Below are 26,473 nucleotides of genomic sequence, written 5' to 3'. Positions count from 1 at the left end.
TATTGTTTTAAAGTGCTCCTCACATCCCCTCTGAGTTTGCTCGAACATGACCTTCTGTATAGCTCTTTCCTCCTCTTGTCTTCAAGTAGCTTTGGCCAAACCTTCCTCGATGCATTGTGATTCTAGACAGAGAACACTTTACAGAGAGGTTCTGTATTGGGCCCAGTCTTATTCAACATCTTTATCAATGACTTGGATGATGGGCTTGAGGGCATCCTGAGCAAGTTTGCAGACAACACCAAATTGGGAGCGGTGGCTAACACCCCAGAGGACAGGATCACACTTCAAAATGACCTTAACAGATTAGACAACTGGGCCAAAGCAAACAAGATGTATTTTAACAAGGAGAAATGTAAGGTACTACACTTGGGCAGAAAAAATGAAAGGCACAAATACAGGATGGGTGACACCTGGCTTGAGAGCAGTACATGTGAAAAGGATCTAGGAGTCTTGGTAGACCACAAACTTGACATGAGTCAGCAGTGTGATGCAGCAGCTAAAAAAGCCAATGCAATTCTGGGCTGCATCAATAGGAGTATAGCATCTAGATCAAGGGAAGTAATAGTACCACTGTATTCTGCTCTGGTCAGACCTCACCTGGAGTACTGTGTCCAGTTCTGGGCACCACAGTTCAAGAAGGATACTGACAAGCTGGAACGTGTCCAGAAGAGGGCAACCAAAATGGTCAAAAGCCTAGAAACGATGCCTTATGAAGAACGGCTTAGGGAGCTGGGTATGTTTAGCCTGGAGAAGAGAAGGTTAAGGGGTGATATGATAGCCATGTTCAAATATATGAAAGGATGTCATATGGAGGAGGGAGAAAGATTGTTTTCTGCTGCTCCAGAGAAGCGGACACGGAGCAATGGATTCAAACTACAAGAAAGAAGATTCCACCTAAACATTAGGAAGAACTTCCTGACAGTAAGAGCTGTTCGGCAGTGGAATTTGCTACCAAGGAGTGTGGTGGAGTCTCCTTCTTTGGAGGTCTTTAAGCAGAGGCTTGACAGGCATATGTCAAGAATGCTTTGATGGTGCTTCCTGCTTGGCAGGGGGTTGGACTGGATGACCCTTGTGGTCTCTTCCAACTCTATGATTCTATGATTCTAGGTGCTTGTGGAGAACATGGCAAGAAGCAGACAGTCCTGCTTCACCTCTCCTCTATGATCTAGGAGGACTAGGACTGGGGGACATGTGGGTGGGTGACTAGGACAGCAAAGGTAAATATCAGCCTCCTTCTCCCATGATGACTAGCAAGCTGCTGTCAGCTCTACATAGAGTGACTATCGCACACAAGTCATATAGTTGTTCATTTCCTTGATTTCGGGCGTTCCACAGGTCTGGTGCCACTACTGAGAAGGCCCTCTGCCTGGTTCCCTGTAGCTTCAATTCTTGCAATGACGGAATCACCAGAAGACCCTTGGAGCTGGACCTCAGTGTCTGGGCGGAACGATGGGGGTGGGTACACTCCTTCAGGTATAATAATGACCAGGATATGCCAATAATTAGACAGTGCAGTATTGTTACATTTATTAATTAAAATCTTCCACAGACAAATACCATATATATAAATTTGAATAAATACATCCTGGCTAGATTGTACATTCCGGAACACCTCCATTTGGGATTCGTAGCCAGTGGTGTTGTTAAGATGAGAGGCAGGGGCTTAACAGAACAGAGCTCAAACTTGTCATACACACACAGAAAAATAAAGTAGAGGTAGCTAGGTTGGCCCATTAGAAACTTCCAAAAATTCATCTTGGGGCAATACTTTTTATTAGAACAATAACAATATCACAAAATAGTATGGAGTATGCAAGCTTTCAAGTGCTCCATCACTCTTCACCAGATGGTTAAAAAATGCAAAGGAACTTGGAGGGAAAAAAATAAATAAATTATATAAATATATATTTGGCTGGTGGTATTCCAGGTTTCAAGGTCTGCATCTTCTAGAAAATAAGTGCCACATTTTTAACCAGTGCTTTTCTTCTAGAAAAAAGAGGGGCTGGTACTGCATGCCCTTGAGTACCCCCAGAAAAAAGTAGAGTATGGGAGTTAACTGGCTAGGATTAGCCAGTATACTTCCTGTGCCCGAGCAAGGATTTTAAACCAGGTTTCCCAAGTTCTCCATTTGAGCTCTGCTAATTCTCAGGTCATCAGCTCAGTGCTTCCACATTCCTGCCCATATTCTTTATTTTTGCTGAACAATATTCTCAGCTCTGAGATCAAGTGAGCTCAGTTGGCTGCACAAGGTAGAAACAAAACAGGCAAATAATCCCTATAGATTTCACTGGGTTCCTTTCTAGAGTCATTTTGGAACTAAATGTTTCAGTGATTGCACTTCTGCCCCTTGGAGGAGTCCTTAGATGCTTGGGAAGAAAGCTTTGGGAGCGGACCAAATTCTGCAAAGCTGCTCCGGAGAAGCTTATCGCTGTAAGTGGCTGTGGGTGAAGCTCCTTTCCTTCACCACCGATTCCGAAAACTCTGGATGAAACTGTGGGTTCGGTAAACTGGGAGGGTTTGAGTGCTATAGCTCTCTGTCCTTAGGGAGTAGCAAATCTACAGAGCAGAAACAACAAGAAACAAAGATACATCACATGAGTAAGAGGTAAAGCAGAAACCGCATCTGTAGCTATTAAAACAACGACTTCTATCATTAGGACAGAAGAAGAGTCCTGCTGGATCAGGCCAATGGCCCATTGTGGTCTAGCACCCTGTTGCCTGCTCTCAACCAATCACACACAGAAGAAGAAGAGTTTGGATTAGATATCCCGCTTTATCACTACCCGAAGGAATCTCAAAGTGGCTAACATTCTCCTTTCCCTTCCTCCCCCACAACAAACACTCTGTGAGGTGAGTGAGGCTGAGGGACTTCAGAGAAGTGTGACTAACCCAAGATCACCCAGCAGCTGCATGTGGAGGAGCGGGGAATCGAACCCGGTTCACCAGATTACGAGTCCACCACTCTTAACCACTACACCACACTGGCTCTCTAAACTTCTAAAAACTTCTAAAAACACACTTCTACTCTCCATTCCGGTGTTTGCTGTTGCTGAGTGACTTTCTCATACTGTCCAGCATTTCTCCAATGGAAATAGAGATGTCCTATTCCATACCCTCCAACATTTCTCCCATGAAGACAGGGATGCCCTGCCATAACCTCTAACATTTCTCCCATGAAAATAGGGACATCCTAAGGAAAAGCGGGACATTCCGGGGTCAAATCAGAAACTGGGATGGCTTCTGTACATCCGGAACTGTCCCTGGAAAAGAGGGATACTTGGAGGGTCTGCTTTCTTGCGCCACCCATGTTCCTTACCAAGAAGCCGAGGAAAACTACGAGAACGGTTCCCAACACAGTGGATACACTGATCAGAATGATGGCCCAAGTGGGGAGGCCTTCATCCCGTTTGGGGTTTTCTGCAGAGAAAAAAAAAAGGGTTATGAGTCATGCATTAACAGAACTATAATAATAATAAAAACATTTTATTTATACCCAGCCCTCCCCAGTCAAAACCAGGCTCACGGCGGCTGACACCAGTAAAATTACAGTAAGACATAACAGAAAGAAAAACAATTAATTAAAATACGGGTTAAAATACAGTTTAAATTTATTTATTTTTAAAATGCAGCCTCATTTTAAAGTAGCCCAAATCAAAACCATAAGGGAGGAAAACATAGGGGTCAGACTGAGTCCAGCCGAAACGCCAGGCAGAACAGCTCCGTCTTGCAGGCCCTGCAGAAAGATGTCAAATCCCACAGGGCCCTGGTCTCCTGTGAGAGAGCGTTCCACCAAGTTGGGGCCACTACTGAAAAGGCCCTGGCCCAAGTTGAGACCAATCTAACCACCTTATGGCTTGGGATCTAAAAAATGTTGTTATTTGTGGACCTTAAGGTCCTCCGCGGGGCATACCAGAAGAGGCGGTCCCGTAGGTATGAGGGTCAATGGCCATGGGTGGCCAACAAGTTATTGGAAAGCCACAGTTTCCCATCCCTGGTGTTGACTGCACTGTGCATTTAAAGCACATTTGATGCACAATAAAAGCAGGTGGCTTTTAGTTCATATCCTTAGGATGTTTCTCCTCATGCCCATCCAAAATTTGGGTTGCTGCAATTGCCACCCGTCAGGTTCTACTAGCGCCTTCTGGAGCAACCGAGGGCAAGTCTTTCAAATATTTGAAGACCACTATCACGCTTCTCTTCAGTTTTTCTCTCAACCAAGCTACACAAACCTAGTCCTTCCTGCTGTTAAGAGGTAATGCCTTTCACAGCCTGTGGCATTTCAGGGTGCCAGTGGGGGCTTCTATATTTGGACTTCCAGTGGAAAAAGCATATCCCTGCATGTAGGAAAATAATAGGCCAGGAAAACACCCAGGTCAAAGCCTTCTTCACATAATATTCTTGTTTGCACAGAGATTTATGTCTAATATGGGGACCTTAAGTGCTGTGTTGTAATACCAATAAATAAACCTACCTGTGGTAGCATTTGATGGCGAATCTGTGGTGCCAGAAACCATTGTAACATTGGCACTGGGGGTGGGGACTGTTGTGCCGGGAGTGGAGCTTGCAGTGCCTCCTGAAGCTGAGGTGCCCGTTCCAGGGGCTGCTGGGTCTGGAGTGGCAGTGCCAGAGGTTGCTGAAGATTTGGCAGTGGCAGTGCCAGAGGTTTCTGGAGGCGATGTGGCTGTGCCAGAGGTTGCTGAAGATGAGATGCCCGTGCCAGAGGTTTCTGGAGGCGATGTGGCTGCGCCAGAGGTTGCTGAAGTGCCCGTGCCAGAGGTTTCTGGAGGCGATGTGGCTGTGCCAGAGGTTGCTGAAGATGAGGTGCCCGTGCCAGAGGTTTCTGGAGGCGATGTGGCTGCGCCAGAGGTTGCTGAAGATGAGGTGCCCATGCCAGAGGTTTCTGGAGGCGATGTGGCTGCGCCAGAGGTTGCTGAAGATGAGGTGCCCGTGCCAGAGGTTTCTGGAGGCGATGTGGCTGCGCCAGAGGTTGCTGAAGATGAGGTGCCCGTGCCAGAGGTTTCTGGAGGCGATGTGGCTGCGCCAGAGGTTGCTGAAGATGAGGTGCCCGTGCCAGAGGTTTCTGGAGGCGATGTGGCTGCGCCAGAGGTTGCTGAAGATGAGGTGCCCGTGCCAGAGGTTTCTGGAGGCGATGTGGCTGTGCCAGAGGTTGCTGAAGATGAGGTGCCCGTGCCAGAGGTTTCTGGAGGCGATGTGGCTGCGGCAGAGGTTGCTGAAGATGAGGTGCCCGTGCCAGAGGTTTCTGGAGGCGATGTGGCTGCGCCAGAGGTTGCTGAAGATGAGGTGCCCGTGCCAGAGGTTTCTGGAGGGGATGTGGCTGCGCCAGAGGTTGCTGAAGATGAGGTGCCCGTGCCAGAGGTTTCTGGAGGCGATGTGGCTGCGCCAGAGGTTGCTGAAGATGAGGTGCCCGTGCCAGAGGTTTCTGGAGGCGATGTGGCTGTGCCAGAGGTTGCTGAAGATGAGGTGCCCGTGCCAGAGGTTTCTGGAGGCGATGTGTCTGTGCCACAGGTTGCTGAAGATGAGGTGCCCGTGCAAGAGGTTTCTGTAGGCGATGTGGCTGTGCCAGAGGTTGCTGAAGATGAGGTGCCCATGCCAGAGGTTTCTGGAGGCGATGTGGCTGAGCCAGAGGTTTCTGGAGGCGATGTGGCTGAGCCAGAGGTTTCTGTTGGTGATGTGGCTGCGCCAGAGGTTTCTGTAGGCAATGTGGCTGCGCCAGAGGTTTCTGGAGGGGATGTGGCTGCGCCAGAGGATTCTGGAGGCGATGTGGCTGCACCAGAGGTTTCTGTAGGCGATGTGGCTGTGCCAGAGGTTGCTGAAGATGAGGTGCCCATGCCAGAGGTTTCTGGAGGGGATGTGGCTGCGCCAGAGGATTCTGGAGGCGATGTGGCTGCGCCAGAGGATTCTGGAGGCGATGTGGCTGCGCCAGAGGATTCTGGAGGCGATGTGGCTGAGCCAGAGATTTCTGGAGGCGATGTGGCTGCGCCAGAGGTTGCTGGGGCTGGAGTGGTTTCTCCAGAGGCAGCATCTATAAAATATGATTAAACTATATTAAAATGTTTTAGAGTCATAATTCTAGTCCTGTTGAGAAGTATGGCTATGTGAGTGCCAAACTGAGTGTTGGGGTTGGGTGGGTGGGTTGTGCACATCTCTGCCAAATCTCTATCCTTCTTTTTAGTTCCTTCTTTGCTGACAAAAGGGAGTACCTTGCACACTTAGGATATAAGCAGAACCTCTTTTTTCCTGGATGAGTACTGTATACTTTTGACTATTTTTATATTTCATAATAACTCATAACTCATGTGTTCTCGAAGCTACCAACATGAGTTTGACCAAACTGCGGGAGGCAGTGGAAGACAGGAGTGCCTGGCATGCTCTGGTCCATGGGGTCACAAAGAGTCGGACACGACTAAACGACTAAACAACAGCAACTCAGAACTGTTCTCTTTTCGGCATTTTGCATTAGCAATGGCAAGGGGAACGTCTCCTTGACTAGGGAAGAACTCTCCACTTTGAGACAATTCCTGCCCCGCCGGTTCTGCATTTGCACATAGAATATCACAGAATCACAAGGGAAGGGAACTGCAAGAGTCATTTAGTCCAACCCCCTGCAGTACAGGAATCTTTTGCCCAAGGTGGGGCTTGAACCCACAACCCTGAGATTAAGAGTCTCATGCTCTGCCGATTAAGCTACCCTGCCAGAACATAGACTCACATTGTTTTATACTGCCCAGTGAGCATGCAGAACCTCCTGCAAAAGAACCCATGCAAATGGGCCCATCCCACAGTGTATCAAAATATCATGCATCTCCCTTTACATGACACCTCTGTATTGCAGGAATTTTATACGTCAGGAAAATTCCTGGCATGCCCTGGTTTTCAGGTGTAAAAAGTGGCGTCAGGAGCAGCTGAGTTCCGAGACCCGACTGTCGTGCAAATGGTACAAAATGTAGTGGTTTTAGCTGCTGGCCGACAGCCGAAAAGTGACACTAGAGTAGAACATGGATAAAGATCCTGCTCGCTTTCCTTAATGGTTTAAAGTCCTTCCGACAAAAATGGCCACTATGTCTTCATCGCACGTCAGCATGCCAGACAATGGCCTGATCCTAGCAAGGTGTCCCTGGCTTGGAAGTAAACCAGACCGGGCCGCTAACCGTATTTTTCCATGTATAAGACTATATTTCCCCTCTATTTTTTCAAGTTTAAAATTGGGGATCGTCTAGTGCAAATGGGGTATTTCTTTATTGGAGTCCCAAAAAATAGGGGTTGTGTTATACACACTGTGTGTGTGTGTGTGTGTGTGTGTGTGTGTGTGTGTGTGTTATACATGGTAATTTCCAGGCTGGAATTGAGGGAGTTTATCCAGACAAGGCAAGATTGCTGCCATTGTGGGCTAAGCGAGATGAGGATTGCTTTTGGAAAGCAGCTTAATTTTCCAAATGGATCGTTGAAATATGGTTACTGCCAGAAAGGTTGGTTAGGCATTAAATTGGATGGGGGAAATAAAGGGCCGACATTTTTATGTCAACAAAATGCTGGGCGAAAAGGGGGGGGGGAAACCCACTTTCACAAGCAGTACAATTCCCACGTTGAACACTGATCTGGAAGCATCCTAACAAATTCCTTATGGCAAGAGCTTTTGGGGGTTATAGTCGGGGTGCAAACTTCAATAAAAAAATGGGGGGTGGCAGGTAAGCCACATAACCAATCACACCATTTGAATGGCGCTTCCCATCAACACTGAGGGATCCTGGCCCCCTCAAATTTTTTATTGGGGAGGGGAAAAGGGACTTTGGCCCCGAGGAGTTGACTCCTATGGTTACAGTAAACTTGCTCTTGTTTTGAGTGAGATTTTTTAAATCCGTAAGTCAGTCTGAAGAACTCCTTGGGGTTACAAAGCAGGATCCTAAATAAATATTATTATTCTTTAAAACACACACACCATTTTGCATACGGGAAGGGTTATATACGGTGCCCGTAAGTACCCCCCCCCCCAAATACACATAATAGAAATTCAGGTTATTTTCAGCTGCTCCTCCAGCTTCTCATATTTCAAAAGAAAGCATATTTGCTCCATCAGGGCTAGAAACATTTTAAAAAACCACATTTTTGTTCGGGAAACTGGTGGTTTCTGCAGGACATTCCGGGATCAAATCAGAAACCGGAACAGCTTCTATAAATCTGGAACTGTCCCTGGAAAATAGGGACACTTGGAGGGTCTGCTATGTACCCCAACCTCCCACTAATTCTCCCTCGCTAGTAGTACCCTCCTCATTTGCCATAGGAGAGAAGCAGGGAGCTGCAAGTTTCGTGCCTCCCTTGCAAGGTCTGTTTTCCAACCCACCTCTATTTCCAGGTAGGATTCAACTGCACAGTGGCAAATTCAGATCGTGCAATTATAGTTGATTGGGAGGTCTTGCATAATATGTCCGGTTCTCGAGAAGAACCTGATGTTTGCAATAAGAAAAGTGATGGGGGAAATGCGCTACAAAGTGTGGACTAATGATTGCTTTGATTCAAATTCATCTAAGCTCCCTTGCAAACAAATCAGAATGAATGCCGAACAAAACAGCTTGTCTGGAAGCTCCGTGGAACCTGGGAATCTAGCACGAAGAAGATCTAGAGGCAAAAAAATAAAATAAAATCCTTACCTGACAAGTTAAGGCACAACAGCAAAATAATCCACAAGGAACGTTTGGATAATTTCGGCAGGCGGCCCATTGCGGCTTTAGCAGTGCAAGAGTCTGGAAAAGCTCTTCCTAAAGCTGTCGCATTTATAACAGGTGGGCCAGAGTAAATGTGCCACATTTGATCGAGGTGTGGCGCACCTTATTCACCTTAATGGATGGTCTCTCCATGAAGGGCAGGGCTGAGAATGAGTCTTCGTAAGAGCTGATATGATTAATCTTGCCCTTTGTTTGTTTTGTGACGAAAATAGGAAATATTTCTCCCGACAAGAGGAGTGGAAGAGTTTGTGAATGCTTCTCTCCCCCCCCCCCCCCACGATGCAAAAAAAATAAATCCTCAGATGTGGTTTCTATAAAAAGGGAGCGTGCGTCAAGCGATTGTTAAGAGGGTGAACAGGAAGAAAAATCATTTCCAAATGAGCAAGAAATGACGACTCACATATCTCAATACCCCCCCCCCTCAAAAGTGCTTACATACCAGGAGAATGGCAGGAGAGAGAGAGAAACCACTTGTTACAGAAGAGGGGGAGAGTGAGAATTTAGTGCCGGGAGAAACTGGTCAGGGGTAGGAAATCAATTTTGTTCTAAGGGTTACATTGCCAAAAATATTTTACAGGGATGCTTGCTGCCCTCCCTTGTGCAACTTGAACACACACACACACATGCAGACACATGCAGAAGACTGGTTAAAATGTCACAAGAGCAGATATAGAGGCTGCCATATGTCTAGACATAGCTGGGATCCGTTCGCCGGGCATAGCACCTGGGAAAACCCGGGCATATGGCAACCCATGTCAGTAGTGTTTGGTGTTTTTTTTTGGGGGGGGGGGGGCAAATTTCCCAAAGCCAAAACAAAACTCAAAAACTTTTCACTTTTTGAAATATCGCAATCCTAAGATCATAGAATCTAGCATGAAGAAGATCTAGAGGCAAAAAAATAAAATAAAATCCTTACCTGACAAGTTAAGGCACAACAGCAAAATAATCCACAAGGAACGTTTGGATAATTTCGGCAGGCGGCCCATTGCGGCTTTAGCAGTGCAAGAGTCTGGAAAAGCTCTTAAACCACTGACCCTAGGGCTTGCTGATCAGAAGGTCGGCGGTTCGAATCCCTGCGACGGGGTGAGCTCCCGTTGCTCGGTCCCAGCTCCTGCCAACCTAGCAGTTCGAAAGCACGTCAAAATGCAAGTAGATAAATAGGAACCGCTACAGCGGGAAGGTAAACGGCGTTTCTGTGCGCTGCTCTGGTTCGCCAGAAGCGGCTTTGTCATGCTGGCCACATGACCCGGAAGCTGTACGCCGGCTCCCTCGGCCAATAATGCGATATGAGCGCGCAACCCCAGAGTCGGTCACGACTGGACCTAATGGTCAGGGGTCCCTTTACCTTTAAGATCATAGAACTGTAGAGTTGGAAGGAACCCAATGGTCACCTAGTCCAATCACCTGGAATGTAGGGATCACTGCAGATGGTAATCCTACTTCTGCCTTGAAGCCTCCAAGGAAGGAGAGTCCACCACCTTCTGAGGTAGCCTGTTCTACAGCCAAACAGCTCTTACAGTCAGACAGTTCTTCCTAATGTTTAGCTGTTATCTCCTTCTAATTTGAATCCATTGGTTTGGGTCCTACTCACCAGAGCAGCAGAAAACAAACTTGCTCTGTCTTCCACGTGACAACCCTCCAGATATTTGAAGATGGCTTTCATATCACCTCTCAGTCTTTTCTTCCCCAGCCAACTTGATTCCCAGACCCTTTATCATCTTGGTCATCTTCGTCTGCATGCATTCCAGCTTGTCAATATCCTTCTTTAAATTATGGCACCCAGAACTTGGCACAGCACTCCAGGTGTGGTCTGACCAAGGCAGAACAGAGCAGTACCATTGCAGACCCTCCAAGTGTCCCTATTTCCCCGGGACATCCCTGATTTAAAGAAGCCATCCTGGTTTCTGATTTGATCCTGAAATGTCCCACTTTTCCTTAGGATGTTCCTATTTTCACTGGAGAAATGTTGGAGGGTATGGAGTTATCCGACCCCCGTGCTGTCTGAAGGCAATCCTGTATAGGGAAGCTTTTTTTGATGTTTAATGTTGTATTATGTTTTTATATATGTTAGAAGGTGCCCAGAGTGGCTGGGGCAACCCAGTTAGATGTGTGGTGTATAAACAGTAGAATTATCATTATGGAATGGGACATCCCTATTTTCATCGGAGAAATGTTGGAGGGTATGCTCTTGAGAGTCCCATGGACTGCAAGAAGATCAAACCTATCCATTCTGAAGGGAATCAGCCCTGAGTGCTCACTGGAAGGACAGATCCTGAAGCTGAGGCTCCAATACTTTGGCCACCTCATGAGAAGAGAAGACTCCCTGGAAAAGACCCTGATGTTGGGAAAGATTGAGGGCACTAGGAGAAGGGGACGACAGAGGATGAGATGGTTGGACAGTGTTCTCGAAGCTACGAACATGAGTTTGACCAAACTGCGGGAGGCAGTGGAAGACAGGAGTGCCTGGCGTGCTCTGGTCCATGGGGTCACGAAGAGTCAGACATGACTAAACAACTAAACAACAATGCTATTGCTTCCCTTGATCTGGACACTCCACTTCTGCCTATATTCTGAATGTATTGAACATTTCACATTTCCCTCTTCTTATTTAACTGCTTTATGTTTAGAATTTGTGCGTTGACTTTATGTAGCTTTTCCTAAAAAAATAAAATAAAATAAAGCACCTGGAAAAATAAGTTGAAAACATGGACTCATGAGAATGCAGGATATTATTGATGGAAATAGGCCAATTGCGAGCACTTTCTGTATCAGGTGGATTGATGAAATGCAGGCGTGACCAGGACATTTTGCTCTATGAGATGTCATAGGATATGTTCCCATCTTCCCAATCAAGCTGGCCCTGTTATTTTTGGCTCCTGTGGAATGGCAAAGGTCTCCATCTTGGCTCCCTGCAATGGCTGGCCAGGTTATACTATAACCTGAGTCAGCCAATCCTTCAAGCATCTGTCTCCAGGACTAAGACTATAATAACAGTAGTAGTATTAGTAGTATTAGTAGTAGTAGTAGTGATAATGGTAATGACAACAGCAATAATAACAAAAAATTTGAAGCGGACCATTTGCTGCCCGGTCATGACACCCAAAATCAGTCGCCTGAGGCAGCCTCACTTTGCCTCTTAGATGCAAAACGTTTAGGTATAATTTGCTATAATTTTTGGAGGATTTGTTGTGGCTGAAACTGCCCTTTCCAAACAGAACTGCTTCTTTGAAGTTTGGGAGCATTTATTCTCAAGGTTTCCGGAGGTGATAATAACTGAGACGTATGCTAAGTTATTTCAGAGCCAACAAGGAGAGATGTTGAGTTGCAATCTCTGCCTTTCCTTTTAACTCTGGAAAATAATTAACACTAATTGGGCAGTTGAGGAAAAAACCTAGGGCAGGCACCCCCAAACATCTGGCCCTCCAGATGTTTTGGACTACAATTCCCATCTTCCCTGACTACTGGTCCTGTCAGCTAGGGATCATGGGAGTTGTAGGCCAAAACATCTGGAGGGCTGCTGTTTGGGGATGCCTGACTTGGGGTAACCATTCCCCTTCAGGAAGGGTGAAATGAGGGCTTCCAAAAGTTGTTACCCCTACCTTTTGAAGGCCTTGGAAATGCCAAGTTATCTCACCTCATTTTGTACATCCAGTGCTTTTTTTAAAAAAGGAAAAAAGGGTGCTGGGACTCACCATGAAGGAACTTCTAAAAGATTTTTTTGGGGGGAGTGCGGGTACTACGTATCCTTGAATACCCCCAGAAAAAACCCCACCGTGTATACATCAAGAAGATAATATGAGAGCAGAATATGAGACCAGAAACTTCTTCCCAGAGAGCTAATGGGAGTTAAACACAGATAGAATTTGGAGCCAGAATGGTGGTGAATTTACTTGAAATTCTGGTTTATCAACTTCAGCGGGAGAAAGCCAGGCAGGATGTGATAATTCTTCCCCAGAAATAATATATTACCTATAGAACAATTAATCAAGCTTTCAGAAAATGTGCCAGCGGCAGAGACAAGATCCTTTGCCAAATTCTGATATTGTTTCTTTGTTGGAACAGGAAACTAAAGATGAGTTTTTGGCAGTGATTCAGATGACTAGGGAATATCCACCTTTGTGGAATGAAGCACTGTGAGTGAACCCGGGTCACCAAAGGTAAACATGGATCCAACATGCACAGATGGGCGACGACACAAACCCACAGATTCAAAAATGGTTTATTGAACACAGACGTGTGAGTTGGGCAGCAGGGCAAGGAGGTCAGGGGACCCGACTCTGTTGCTCCTTTCCTTGACATAAAGAAACCTCAAACTCTCAATAAATAAATTTAAACTCCAAATGAGGACACATGGATGACGAGGGAGTCAAATGGGTCTAATGGAAGATAAGGAGACAGCAGAGAAGCTGAATGAATGATTTGCATCTGTCTTCCCAATGGAAGCTATAAGGCAGACCCCAGTGTTTGAGCTAACCTCTGCAGAAGAGGAATCTGAGGAGCTGAGACAGATGGTGGCGATGAGAGATGAATGGAGAAAATAAAAACTTGACAAGGTCCAGGCGGCATCCGAACAAGCGTAATGAAAGAACTCAGCTGTGAAATTGATGATCTTCTAACAAAAATATACAACTTGTTCCTCAGATCAGGAGTGGAAAGAAGACATTGTAACACCAATTTTTAAGAAGGGGTCAAGAGAGGATCCTGAAAATTACAAGCCCGTTAGCTTAACATCTGTCCTGGGGAAACGGATGGAAAGTATTGTTAAGGATGGAATATCCAAGCATATAGAAGATAAAGCCTTGCTGAAGAACAACCAGCATGGCTTCTGCAAGGGCAAGTCATAGAATACAGTGGAACCTCGGGTCGTGGACGTAATCCATGATGGAGGCATGTCCGCAACCCGCAGCGTTCGTATCCTGCAGCGCTGCATCTGTGCATGCGTGTGACGCGATTTGGCACTTCTGCGCATGTGTGAAGCGTGATTTAGCGCTTCTGCGCATGCGCAAACGGTGAAACCCGGAAGTAACCCTTTCTGGTACTTCTGGGTTTCCTGCGGTACACAACCTGCAAACGCGTAACCCGAAGCGCCTGTAACCCGAGGTACCACTGTAATAGAATCATATAATCTTAGAGTTGGAAGGGTACACCAAGGGTCATCTAGTCCAACCCCCTTCAATGCCGGAACTTCAGCTAAAGCATCCATGACAGATGGCCATCCAACCTCTGTTTAAAAGCCTCCAAGGAAGGAGAGTCTACCACCTCTTGTGGGAGTCTGTTCCACTGCTGTCAGATTTTTTTTTTTTGAATGTTTAGTCAGAATCTCCTTTCTTGCAACTTGAAGCCATTAGTTTCAGTCCTACCTTTCCAGAGCAAGAGAAAACAAGAAAGCATGTGGCAGTCCTTAAGATATTTGAAGTAATACCGGTAATAATAATTTATTATTTATACCCCACCCATCTGGCTGGGTTTCCCCAGCCACTCTGGGCGGCTTCCAACAAAAGGATTATCTCCTCTCAGTCTGCTCTTTTCTAGGCTAAACATTCCCAGCTCCTTCAAGTGTTCCTCATAAGAGTTACTTTCCAGACCCTTAATCATCTCGGTTGTCCTCCTCTGCACACGTTCCAGCTTGTCCACATCCTTCTTAAATTGTGGTGCCCAGAATTGGACACAGTATTTCCAAGTGTAGTCTGACTAAGGCAGAATAGAGTGGTACTATTACTTCCCTTGATCTGGACACTATACTTCTGTTGTTGCATCCTAGAATAGCATTAGCTTTTTTTGCTGCTGCATCACACTGTTGACTCCTGTTAAGCCTGTGGTCCACCAAGACACCTAGATCAGATTTTATGGTTCTAAGGCAGGCATCCCCAAACTGCGGCCCTCCAGATGTTTTGGCCTACAACTCCCATGATCCCTAGCTAATAGGACCAGTGGTCACGGATGATGGGAACTGTACTCCAAAACATCTGGAGGGCCGAAGTTTGGGGATGCCTGTTCTAAGGGATTTTTTTAAAAAACAATTTTGCGTTGTATTTCTTGTAGAGACTATTGTAGTTAAGTGGTATATAAATCGTTCAATTAAATAAATACATTGGGGGGGGGAGAGGTGGGGGAAACAATGCCCATATTCCATGTTTCATGGGAAAAGTACAAACTAGTGTGTAAGTTTTTGAGTTCTCCAGGATTCTGCTTTGTTTCTCTTTATTCCTGCTGTCAAGGAATCTCTGCATTTTTGCTACAGATAGCACACCCTCCAACATTCTTCCTATTCAACAACAACAACAACAACAGTTTTATTATTTATACCCTGCCCACCTAACTTGGTTGCCCCCACTACTCTGGGAAGCTTCCAACATATCTAAAAACATAATAAAACATTTTTTTAAAAAACCTCTCTATACAGGGCTGACTTCAGGTGTCTTTTAAATGTTGTATAGTTACTTATCTCCTTGGCTTGGGGGGGGGGGTCGCACAACTCCATACCCTCCAACATATCTCCCATGAAGGAAAAGCCATGGGATGCGGGTGGCGCTGTGGGTTAAACCACAGAGCCCAGGGCTTGCCGATCAAATGGTCGGCGGTTCGAATCCCCGCAACGGAGTGAGCTCCCGTTGCTCAGTCCCAGCTCCTGCCAACCTAGCAGTTCGAAAGCACGTCAAAAGTGCAAGTAGATAAATAGGTACCACTACAGCGGGAAGGTAAATGGCATTTCCGTGTGCTCAGGGCCGGTGCGTCCATTTAGGTGAACTAGGCAACTGCCTAGAGCGCGTAAATGGAGGGGGCGCTGGGCAGCCTGCCCCGCAAAACCCCCGCGCCACCGCCGCCCTCCCACAGCGTGCATTCACGCTCCTCCCGCCTATGGAGGGTGTGCTGTGAGCTCCTCAGCAGCGGCTGCAGCGAGCGAGTGAGCGGTGGCTGCGGCAGTGCCCGTATCTGAAGCCTTCAGCTATGGGCGCTGCTGCTGCTGCTGCCGCCGCCACTCACTTGCTGCAGCCGCCGCTGAGGAGCTCACAGCACGCCCTCCATAGGCGGGAGGAGCGCAAGCCAAAAGAAGAGCTCAGTGCCCTCCCGCCTATGGAGGGGATGCTGTGAGCTCCTCAGCATGTGCCAGGGGCGCCAAAAGGTGTTTTGCCTAGGGCACAAAAAGCCCTAGCACCAGCCCTGCGTGTGCTGCTCTGGTTCGCCAGAAGCGGCTTTGTCATGCTGGCCACATGACCTGGAAGCTGTACGCCGGCTCCCTCGGCCAATAACGCGAGATGAGCACCGCAACCCCAGAGTCGGTCACGACTGGACCTAATAGTCAGGGGTCTCTTTACCTTTAAGGAAAAGCCACACATTCTGGGATCAAATCAGAAACTCGGATGGCTTCTGTAAATCCGGGACTGTCCCTGGGATATGGGGGTCTGAGTTAGAGGCAAGCCTAAGTCACAGATGGATTTAGAATGCTGGACTTTGGCCTGACCCCACAATGCTCTTTTTATGTTTTTATGTTCTTCACAACCATTACGTTCATCCTTCCCAGAAGCCTAAAGCCTTTGTAGCACCCAAGAGAGCCTCATTTGAATGTCTGCTGCTTCCTCTCACATTCCAACTCAAGACCGTGACTTCAGCGTCATTCAACTCCTTTCACGCCCTCCCACACATTACCAAATTGTTTGAAAGCTTGCACAATATTGCATTGACATTTTGGTTGGTTTGAGAAAGGTACGGGCTGAAGGTGGATTTTGGAATGCTCTTTGTGGTTGCTTCTTGTCATCGTTGCCGTTACCTGGGCAGCCGGCTAGGACGTCATCCAACTTCAAAATGGTGGCTGGGAGATGGAGAAGAGAATGTTAACTATTTAAATATGGAGCCGAAGGAGCCAGCCCTATGGGTCCATGGAGGGTCTAACTTTCCAAGAAAGGGGGTGCAGATCTTGAGGGGGTTGGAGGATGCAGAGAGGGTTTTGAGACAAGTTGCTGAGGTGTACTCTCGTCTGATGATTTAGTACTAGTTATGTTTGATGACAGCTCCTTTTCTCAGTAATTATGTGTGTTTTTAAGCACCTGACTCTGCCATTTCTATTACTTTGGAACAGAATTAACACTTACTCAATAGCGAAAGTACAATGTACAAACAAAGACTCTGTTGGCTGATGGGTACCTGCCACCTTCCAGACACTGTGTGGTTCCAGTAACATTACCTTATCTACAGGGCCGGCCCTACGTATAGGCTGGGTGGCGCAGGGCACCATGGCGCCGGCCTGCCAGGAGGGCGCCGCGAGCTGCGCCCGCCCGCTGGCCGGCGGTCCGCCGGTCCACCATGCAGCTGCGCGCTGCGCCTACCCGCCCACCGCGCTGGTAAACGGGGCGGGAGGGCGCCGGAGAGATCGCGCTGTGCCTGCCCGCCCGCCCACTGCGCAGCACGCTGCACCCACCCGCCCACTGCGCTGGGAAACGGGGCGGGAGGGCGCCAGAGAGATCGGGCTGTGCCTGCCTGCCCGCCCGCCCGCTGCGCCCGCCCGCCCGCCCGCTGCGCCCACCCGCCCGCTGCGCTGGGAAACGGGGCGGGAGGGCGCCGGAGAGATCGCGCTGTGCCTGCCCGCTCGCCCACTGCGCTGGGAAACGGGGCGGGAGGGCGCCGGAGAGATCCGGCGCACCACGGTGAGAGGGGCGCTTAAGACGGCCCTGCTTATCTACCGACTTCAGTAGCTGTCAGACACTCCAAATGCCATCTGAAAGGAATGATGCAGTTTTCATTTTTGCCTTGGGGTGGCTATTATGAGATATGGGTGGGTGGGTATGTACCAGTCAATATAACTGTATGCAGGGTGGATAAAAATAAATGATTTTTTTTAAAAAAATCAGATTTTTTTTCATTTAAATCAGATATTTTTATTTATTCAAATTGGATTTTTTAAAATTTAAATTGGGCTTTTTTTAATTAAATGCTTTTGGAGGAAAAATCTTTCTAAAGATAATTTTTTATTTAAGTTACATTATAGTCCAAAGACTATTCATCAAGTGTGCTATTCATCAAGTCTACTGTAAGTTTTTTAAATTGTTTAACCACATCAGTTAACAAACATGGATTCATATGCTGTAATGTTATTGTTTCAGTTAAATAAACTGTTTAAATTGTTATTAAGGAAATGATTATTTTTCTCCTTCCAATAAAGTACAGCAGAAAAGTTGTCCAAATACAAACAGTTAACTTATTAAACCTCACAACAGTTTCATAATTATCCATATGTGTATTTCTAATAGTATAACCAAATCAGTAATTTCTTTATATAACTGTAAAAACTACTCTGGATTTTTTTTATTCCAAAAATGAAACCTTCATCTGGTTGTAAATATTAAGATTATACCAGCAAGAATGAGTCTTTCTGTAAAAAAAATGATTTAAATCAAGTCCTGACTGTATGCGTATTAAAATAGTTCAAAAGAAGAATAAACATTTACTGACATTGGTGTCTGTGTGGGGAGGGCAAGAGAGGACATTCCATGCCTCCTCCCCATAATCTTGGATATATTTATTTTAATGTACACACACACACACACACACACACACACACACACACACACAAGCAGCTAGTCAATGAGAGGTTTAAAGTGTTCTCAAAGGCCACTCCTATGGAGACTGGCTGCCAGACTTGGACTCCTTGCATTTTTATAGAGGTGAGCAGGCAACTCAGGGGAATGCTGCTGGCTTGGATCTAGGCTGCATTCAGATGGCACTTTATTCTGTCTTTGTGACATTTCCTTACCTCTCCATTTTTACATTTCATGTGATCTTTCACATGATGTAAAAAGCCACTTCTGGAAACCTAGCTCAGTCTAGAAGAGGTTTAGCACTTATTTCCATTTCAATTGTTTCCAGAAAAAAAATCCACTTGAAACTTGGAAATTCACATGAGTTTTGCATGGAAGAAATTTGGGGCAGTTTGCTGGCATACAGTTCTTTCCCACTCTTCAGCGTGACATTGGTGGCAAATTGATCACGACACAGTGGTACCTCTACTTACGAATTTAATGCGTTCCGAACGCACATTTGTAAGTCGAAAAAATTTGTACGTCGAATCCCATAGGAATGCATTGGGAGAAAAAAATCGTAAGTAGAAGCAACCCTATCTAAAAATTCGTAAGTAGAAAAAATCCTATCTAAACCGCATCCAAGATGGCGGACGGAGCTCCATTCATAAGTAGAAACATTCGTAAGTAGAAGTACCACTGTAAGGTCTTTCAGTGTAAAAGGAACATTGGGACAGAAGCCCTATCATAGCTAGTAAAACAAACACAAGAAATTCCCTCTCTGAATGCAGTCTTAATGATACTGCTTTTGCAAATGTTCCATTTGGAAACCCTGAAAAAAAAGTTGTTGCGGTGCCTTTTTGTGACCAGGTGAGACCTTGGGGGTGATGCTGGACTTCCCCATTTTGTGAGTGGCAGGTGGGGGCAGTGGCCAAGAATTTGTTGTTGTTTAGTCGTTTAGTCGTCTCTGACTCTTCTTGACCTCATGGACCAGAGTCATTTTTTTGTGTCCGACTCTTCGTGACCCCATGGACCAGAGCACGCCAGGCACTCCTGTCTTCCACTGCCTCTCGCAGTTTGGTCAGACTCACGTTGGTAGCTTCGAGAACACTGTCCAACCATCTCGTCCTCTGTCGTCCCCTTCTCCTTGTGCCCTCAATCTTTCCCAACATCAGGGTCTTTTCCAGGGAGTCTTCTCTTCTCATGAGGTGGCCAAAGTATTGGAGCCTCAGCTTCACAACCTGGGCTGATTTCCTTCAGAATGGATAGGTTTGATCTTCTCGCAGTCCATGGCTGAGAAAGAAAGCAAAATTAAGCCAGTAGAAGAGGAACCAAAGTTGCTTGTAAGGTTCTAAGGTGATGGGTAATGAAAATCCCTTTTCTGCGAGCCAGAAACTTAGTGCTACTACTTTGAAACATTTAAGGGTGCAAGAAAGGCACAAGTGTTTTCTATACAGGGATGCTAGAGGAAGAAAGCAGAGAAGCGGAGCTGTTTCTATTTGTCTAGCTATGGCTAACCGCAACTACTCCAAAAAATGGAAGACAGTTGGTGAGTACCAGCCCCATAATGAAGATGCCACTTCAGATATTGTGCAAGTAGTGCCCATTTTGTGCGCATTGAAAGAGAGATAAAATATTCAGGTACCAGAAGGTTGTTGTTGTTTAGTTGTTTAGTTGTGTCCGACTCTTCGTGACCCCATGGACCAGAGCACGCCAGGCACTCCTGTCTTCCACTGCCTCCCGCAGTTTGGTCAAACTCATGTTTGTAGCTTCGAGAAGGTGAAGGCATACAAATATTCCAACTAGAGATACGGAGGCAGCTACCAATACAGGACAAATTGAATGGCAGCTGAAATACTGTACATACTGAAATCAAATCCTTTATCAGATGAGTGAAAGTTTGAGCTGCTCATACAATGCTGGATGCAGACAGAAAGTTATGGCTTCAGGCATGCCAGTACAGGTCCAAGAACATTTTGGCCTGCATGGTTTTCTAAATATTTTCAGTGGTTAGCATATGCTACTGTTTTGAAAGGTCTTGTATCTTACTACTGTGGTACCTTGGTTTAAGAACGGCTTAGTTTATGAACAGCTTGGATTAAGAACGCTGCAAACACAGAAGTAAGTGTTTTGGTTTGTAACTTTGCCTTGGAAGCAGAACATGTTCCGCTTCTTGTTGAGTGTGTTCCTTTTGTAAATTGAGTCCCCCGCTGCTATGGGAAAGCATGCATTGGTTTAAGAACGCTTTGGTTTAAGAACGGACTTCCGGAACGGATTAAGTTCGTAAACCAAGGTATCACTGTATTGCATTTTATTTCCCCAGCCATTAGTACAATGGATACAGGGCACGACACATCCATTACCAATGTTTGTACCGAGTACAAAGATTTCAATGACACTGCAAGAAAGCATTCACAAAGTTTGTACCGTAGGGGTTCACATGAAGATGCTTTTCATTTCCTTTCTGGCACAAGCAGGAAAAAGGTGTCAACTGAATAGCATCTTAAGTCATATACAGGAGTACATTGAGGAAAATAAACAGAAGCTGTGCTTGTAACGACCACAACTTGCTCTCTGCGATGAGACCAGTTCCACAGGTAACATGGTATGCAGGTCTTTTAGAGTTTCATGTTCATGCAGGGGATGGAATTTTTTTTGTTTGTTTTTTTAAGTTTGAAAGCTGGGGCACATCTGCAAGAATGCAGAATGCATTAATAAAGTTGTGGCCAAACTTTGAGGGAAGAGGTTATGTGCTTCCATGAGATTCTCAGTTTTAGCAGATGAAACAGCAGGTGCCATATTTCTGGCACAGAACCATCTCAAGGTATAAGATTCGTCGACGAAAATGTATCTGTACAAAAGGAATTCCTTGGGTTCATTTCCATTTCAGAACAAACTGCAGTAGGCACAGCCAACATAATCTCACCTGTTCTGTTCTGATTTTGGACCGGATCTCAATGTTTGTTAGACAAGGATTTAATGCTTGTTCAACCATAGCAAGAAATGAAGCACAAATCTGCTCATCCTAAAGACTTAGGATTTGTACACACTTAACCTTTTGACCCACTTTTTGCAGACCCACACGCAGTGTGCTCCCTGGGGGGGGGGGGGGGCGGCGGCGGAAGAATATGGAATTGACAGGTGGAACAAAAAGACACAACAGCTTTCCGGAATTGAAAATTGGCCACAACTTTATTGACTACAGGTGTAGGTAGGCTTTGGCTCAGGCCCTGGGTGTGAATCCGACACCAGACTTTTGCCTAGTGGCTGAAACTGGAACAGGGCCCTGTCTTGTTATGGGCCACCCTGAGAGGCAAATCAACTAAGCTGGCCCTCCCCTGGCAGCCATTGGAAGTTCTATGGCCTGTCTGCTTTCCATATGGCTTCAGGACAGAAACTTCCACTCAGACCCCTTTACCAGGATTCCCTGAGATATCAACCCTGCCCGAGGCCAGAGTGATGCCGGCCGCTGAAATCATCCAGCGGTGAACCAGAGGGAAGACTTCTTCACTCAGGTCCACCACGAGGCCCCGCCCCCACCGTCTGCCCCAATTGGCTGGTTACAATTTGAATGTTGGCGGGCTATTCCACCATTCCCTGTGGTCCAGCTGAGGTCAAGGCCAATGGCCAGTCATGTGGTGAGGAGGCTGTTTTCCTCTGCCCAGGGGTCCTCATGCTGAGCTGCCACCATTGCCCACCCTGCAGTCGGCTAAGTGTTTTTTTTCCCCATGGATGCTTTAGTTGAGGTTCCTGCATTGCAGGGGGTTGGACTAGATGGCATTTGGGGTCCCCTTCGAACTCTACAGTTCTATGATTCCAGGCAGAGGTCCATGCTTGTTAGTGTCTGAGTGTGGTTTTTGTTTTTGCTCTGAGCTTTACCCCCCCCCCCAAAAAAACCTGCTCTTTAAAGCTGAATCAGAGCAAACGTCAATTCAAAAAGGGCACTCGGACATGGAGCTTTAAATTGCGAGCCATGCCTGGAAAGAGTGGAGGAAAGCTAAATGTGGAAAAGCCCTTAATCTCACCGCAAATGACCTGAACAATGTAAGTGATGTGCAGTTTATACAAATAAAGCCACCGAAACATTTTCCCATGACATGGTGGGACAAAGGAAAAACCTCTTGGACCCATGCCTAGAAGTTACGGACCCGAGCGAAGTGTGGAGGAGCCCACACCCAACGGTTCTCTGTTATTACAATGGGCATCTTGACAGCACTTTCCCTCCCAGTTACAACATACGCAACTGAATGATCTTTTTACCACTTTGTGTAGGGTGAAGACATGGGCTGCATTCCACAAGTGAAGTTTAGTTGCCTGGCTTGTGTTTGTTGACTGCTCGGGGAGAAAAGTCAAAGGATAAATTTATAAGAGGTGTCATTGACTGCTTTAACCGAGACCTTGAAAGACTCCAGTTTTTATTTTGGGAATGACCCACTTTGTATCATATTTTGCTTTAAGTCAGGCATGTCCAACAGGTAGATCGTGATCTACTGTGTTTCTCCGAAAATAAGACACTGTCTTATATTTATTTTTCGTCAAAAAACCCACACTATGGCTTATTTTCAGGAGATGTCTTATTTTTTCCGCTCCTCCTCCTGTCGCGGCCGGCATTGCTGCTGCGCCTATCACTATGTCTTATTTTGGGGGGTATGGCTTATATTCCTTGAATGCTTAAAAATCCTGCTACGTCTTATTTTATGGCTATGTCTTATTTTTGGAGAAACAGGCTACCAGTAGATCACTGGACGTCTGTAGTAGATCACTGGCTTGCCCCCCAAAAAGCTCAACAATTTTGTGGCTCCCCTAAAAACGGAAGAACCCCTAAAAACGGGCCTTCTTCCTCCCTAAAAAAAAGTTTAGCAACTTACCCCACAGATCACTGTCAGTTTTTAACTCTATGAGTAGATTGCAGTCTCTTGGGAGTTGGCCATCCCTGCTTTAAGTGAATGGGAGACGAGCATTGACAAAGAAGTCTGGCTGGTTTCAGACTTCACCTCTGGCATTCACCACAGCCCAGTACAGTTTCTGTATAAAAGTTCAGCGTTAGGTTGTTGTTTTAAATTTGGCTTATTGTTGTTCAATGAACAGACTGAAGCGTTATGTCTTTCCAGGGACCAGCTCTGTCAATTGTTAAATGGACAACTAAAGCCATTTGTTAAAAGATAGTTCTGAAATGTATAATCCCATACAGTACCAACAGACACAGCACAGCTTTGTATCTTGTTGCTTGCTTTCAACACCATGGATTGGTGTGTGGGGTTCAGTCGTATAATGGCAACAACCTGTAGTTACACGTCATAGACCTTGCCCATCCTCTAAAAATATTATTTCTGCATACATCCACGAGGAAGAGATCTCAGGCAGCTGTTCCCTACCAGGAAGTGACATCTTGTAAGGGTTTGGAAAATGTTCCAGATTTCTATTCTTACCAGGCCTTGTGCTAGATCCCAGAGTTTGCTGTGATCATAGTCCCACGCCGAAATATCAAAGAATAAATGAAACAGGATTATTGATGCAATGGTTCTCTGAAATCAGAGCAACGCTAGATGTGGTGGAGGGTCTGTTTGTTCTGTGTATTGTGTACACACATAGTTGTGGCCTTAAGGAACATATTTATTTACTTATTTTCGTATGATTATGCCATGGAACCTAAGGCACTGTCCACGTGGTTCCCAGGTGGTCTCCCAGCCACAGACACAGGAGGCTTAGATGCAGGAAAGTGGTAGACTTGTGTGTCTTCACAAGGAATTCCATAGTCAGGGTGCCACTACAGAGAAGGCCATGTGTCTTCAGACCGTATAATGGAAATGGATAGCAACTTGGGAACTGACAGGACCTAAAAGGAGGAAACAGAGGGGAGGGGAAGAGGCCACTCACATTGGTAGCCAATGTGGTCTCTTCCAGCTGTTGTGGGACTTTAGCTACTATCAGCATAGCTAATAGTCAGGGCTTATGTATGTTGTAGTCCAAGGAAGACTAAGATAATATGGGCACAATTTTGCATGCTCTAGGACCTCTTGTTTAGATTACTGCCATGTGCTTTACGTAGGGCTGGAGGTGATCCATAAAATGCAGCTAGCACAGAACACAACCAGCATGGTACTATCGGGTACTTCTGCGGTATCCAACGTAACAGCTGTTCTGTGGAACTTGCACTGTCTGTCTATATGTTACCAGACCTAATTCAAGCTGCGGGCATTAACATGGCCAGCCCTGTATATCTTGGGATGTAGGTATATGATGGAGACCTTTTCCCTCATAACAGCCTGCTCAGGTGGTGAGGTTGGGCAGGCAGGCGGGCAGGGGAATCACCTTGCCCCACTGGCAGGTACAGCTCACTGCATGACAGGGCCTTCTCTGTAGTGGCCCCCTGACTACGGAATTCCTTTCCTCCTGAGGCACAAATAGTCACTACATGGTTAGGATTACACTGAGGAATGACGATGCACTTATTATTCTCCCAGGACTTTCTAGGATTTGATTCCTTTGAGTAGTACTCAACCACATTTTGCTAGGAATAGGTCCATTGGCATTTAGTGCCTGCTAAGAACATTATTGTTTAGACAAGCCTGCCCAAATACTTAGAAATCCTGATGTGAATTTTAATCTGCTTTAGTATTTGAACTTATTGTTTGTTTTAATGCAATGTAAATCCTCCCCCCACAATTTTATGGTTTTATCTTTTTGTAAACCTCTGAGGATTTTTTTTTTGGGTAACAATCAAGCAGTGTATAAGTTTTATGAAATGAAAAAAGTACATACAAGTTAATGAACATTGCCAAATCAGTCCCATTAATTTCAGTGGGTCTACATGTGAAACTCGGAAAATTAGAATATCGTCGAAAAATGCATTTATTTCAGTAATGTGACTTAAAAGGTGAAACCAATATATGAGATAGATGCATGACATGCAAAGCAAGATATGTCAAGCCTTTATTTGTTGTAATTGTAATTATTTGTCGTTAGGGGGGTCAGTTATAAATGGAATGTAATTAATGAAATGTAATAGCGATGTTTATTTTTGTATTATTGTAACTATTTGTTTTATTATTGTGGAATTTCCAAAAGAAAGCATTTGTAAAAATTAAAAGAAAAATTAAAAATAAAAAGTTGCATTACTGAAATAAATGCACTTTTCGATTATATTCTAATTTTCCGAGTTTCACTTGTACTTGAGTAAAACCGCTTTAAGGTCGCCATGTGATGGAAGGCAGTCTACAAGCAGAATAAAAATACAAGCGTCTAGAGGACTGCATGTTACCTAGCCCCGTTCTAATGACGTATTGAGGTCATGGGTGCCACCTACTAAATAATACATTCTTTACTTGTTCGTAAACTATTCACAAAGTGTTTGGCATTCTCATAACTTGACTTTAGTGACTAGCAAGAAATTCTGCTTTTTCTGTAATGTGGATTTGCATTTACTTGTCCTGCTCTGTCACCAGGCTGGCTAGAAACACAAGGTGGAATTAGTCAGGGTGGGAAGCGAAGTCAGGTGTGCCTGCTAGGTTCAGGTGCTGGGGGGGGGGCTGAAATATTTGGGACTTGGAGTCACAACAGGAAGTGACTAGGAACAGGCAGAGTCAAAACAGAAAATGTGCATTTGCTAGCAAAGCACGTCCTGCTTATTTCATTTGATCATCCCCAGTGAAGCTGATCTTTACGCAGTTATTTCAGCCACACTAAGCTAAACAGGACTACAGTACTCGTCTAGCGAGCCAGAGACGGAAATGAAACAAAACTGCCAGATAAATTCTCCTCAAATTTCTCCTTTGTAATTTTCAAGTGTGAATAAGCTCCGGGCCTTTAACACCTGCTGAATATTCTTTCAGTCTTTGTTATCAGAATTTCAGTATTTGGCCCTGATCCATATTTGTTTGGAAGGAAGAGCCACTGAATTCTCTGGGACTTATTTACAAGTAAGCATACATAGGACCCTGTGTATCCCACTGGGGCTTTAGATATTGCTAATGTCTTCCATTGATTTCACCCGGGATTAATTATGACTGTTAGCTGCAATGGGGCTTTGATGTTTCAGTTGTTATTAATGTGATAACTGCATGTTATCACTCCACTAATGGACCAAAATCATGTATTTGGAGCAGCAGATCCACGCAGGGCAAGATTGCGGGGTGGGGCAGGGTACACATTTCTATGGAATAATGTATACTACTGGAATTTACAGGAAAAGGTAAAGGGACCCCTGACCATTAGGTCCAG

At 45.7% G+C, this 26,473-nt stretch overlaps 1 protein-coding gene across 1 annotated transcript; it reads right to left on the bottom strand.

The window, feature by feature from the left end:
- Window positions 1-1,502: 1,502 nt before the first annotated feature.
- On the bottom strand, window positions 1,503-10,468 carry LOC118076220 (uncharacterized). The gene is made up of 4 exons (XM_060271006.1): window positions 10,410-10,468; window positions 4,472-6,043; window positions 3,317-3,417; window positions 1,503-2,556 (listed from the first exon to the last, which is right to left on the bottom strand). Exons 1-3 carry the CDS (start codon window positions 10,466-10,468, stop codon window positions 3,399-3,401), a joined length of 1,650 nt encoding a protein of 549 aa, XP_060126989.1. The 3' UTR covers window positions 1,503-2,556; window positions 3,317-3,398.
- Between the last annotated feature and the right edge of the window lie 16,005 nt (window positions 10,469-26,473).

This window comes from Zootoca vivipara, chromosome 2 (genome assembly GCF_963506605.1).
Source record: "Zootoca vivipara chromosome 2, rZooViv1.1, whole genome shotgun sequence".
NCBI lineage: Eukaryota > Metazoa > Chordata > Lepidosauria > Squamata > Lacertidae > Zootoca > Zootoca vivipara.
This window is presented reverse-complemented; position numbering and strand designations above follow the sequence as displayed.

Bases quoted from the DNA above. Each gene is read 5' to 3' on its own strand.
- LOC118076220 (XM_060271006.1), bottom strand. From the start codon at position 10,468: ATGACCAAGATGATAAAGGGTCTGGGAATCAAGTTGGCTGGGGAAGAA. The intron at 6,044-10,409 runs GTGATATGAAAG...CATATTTTATAG, and splicing joins GGGGAAGAAAAGACTGAGAG to ATGCTGCCTCTGGAGAAACC.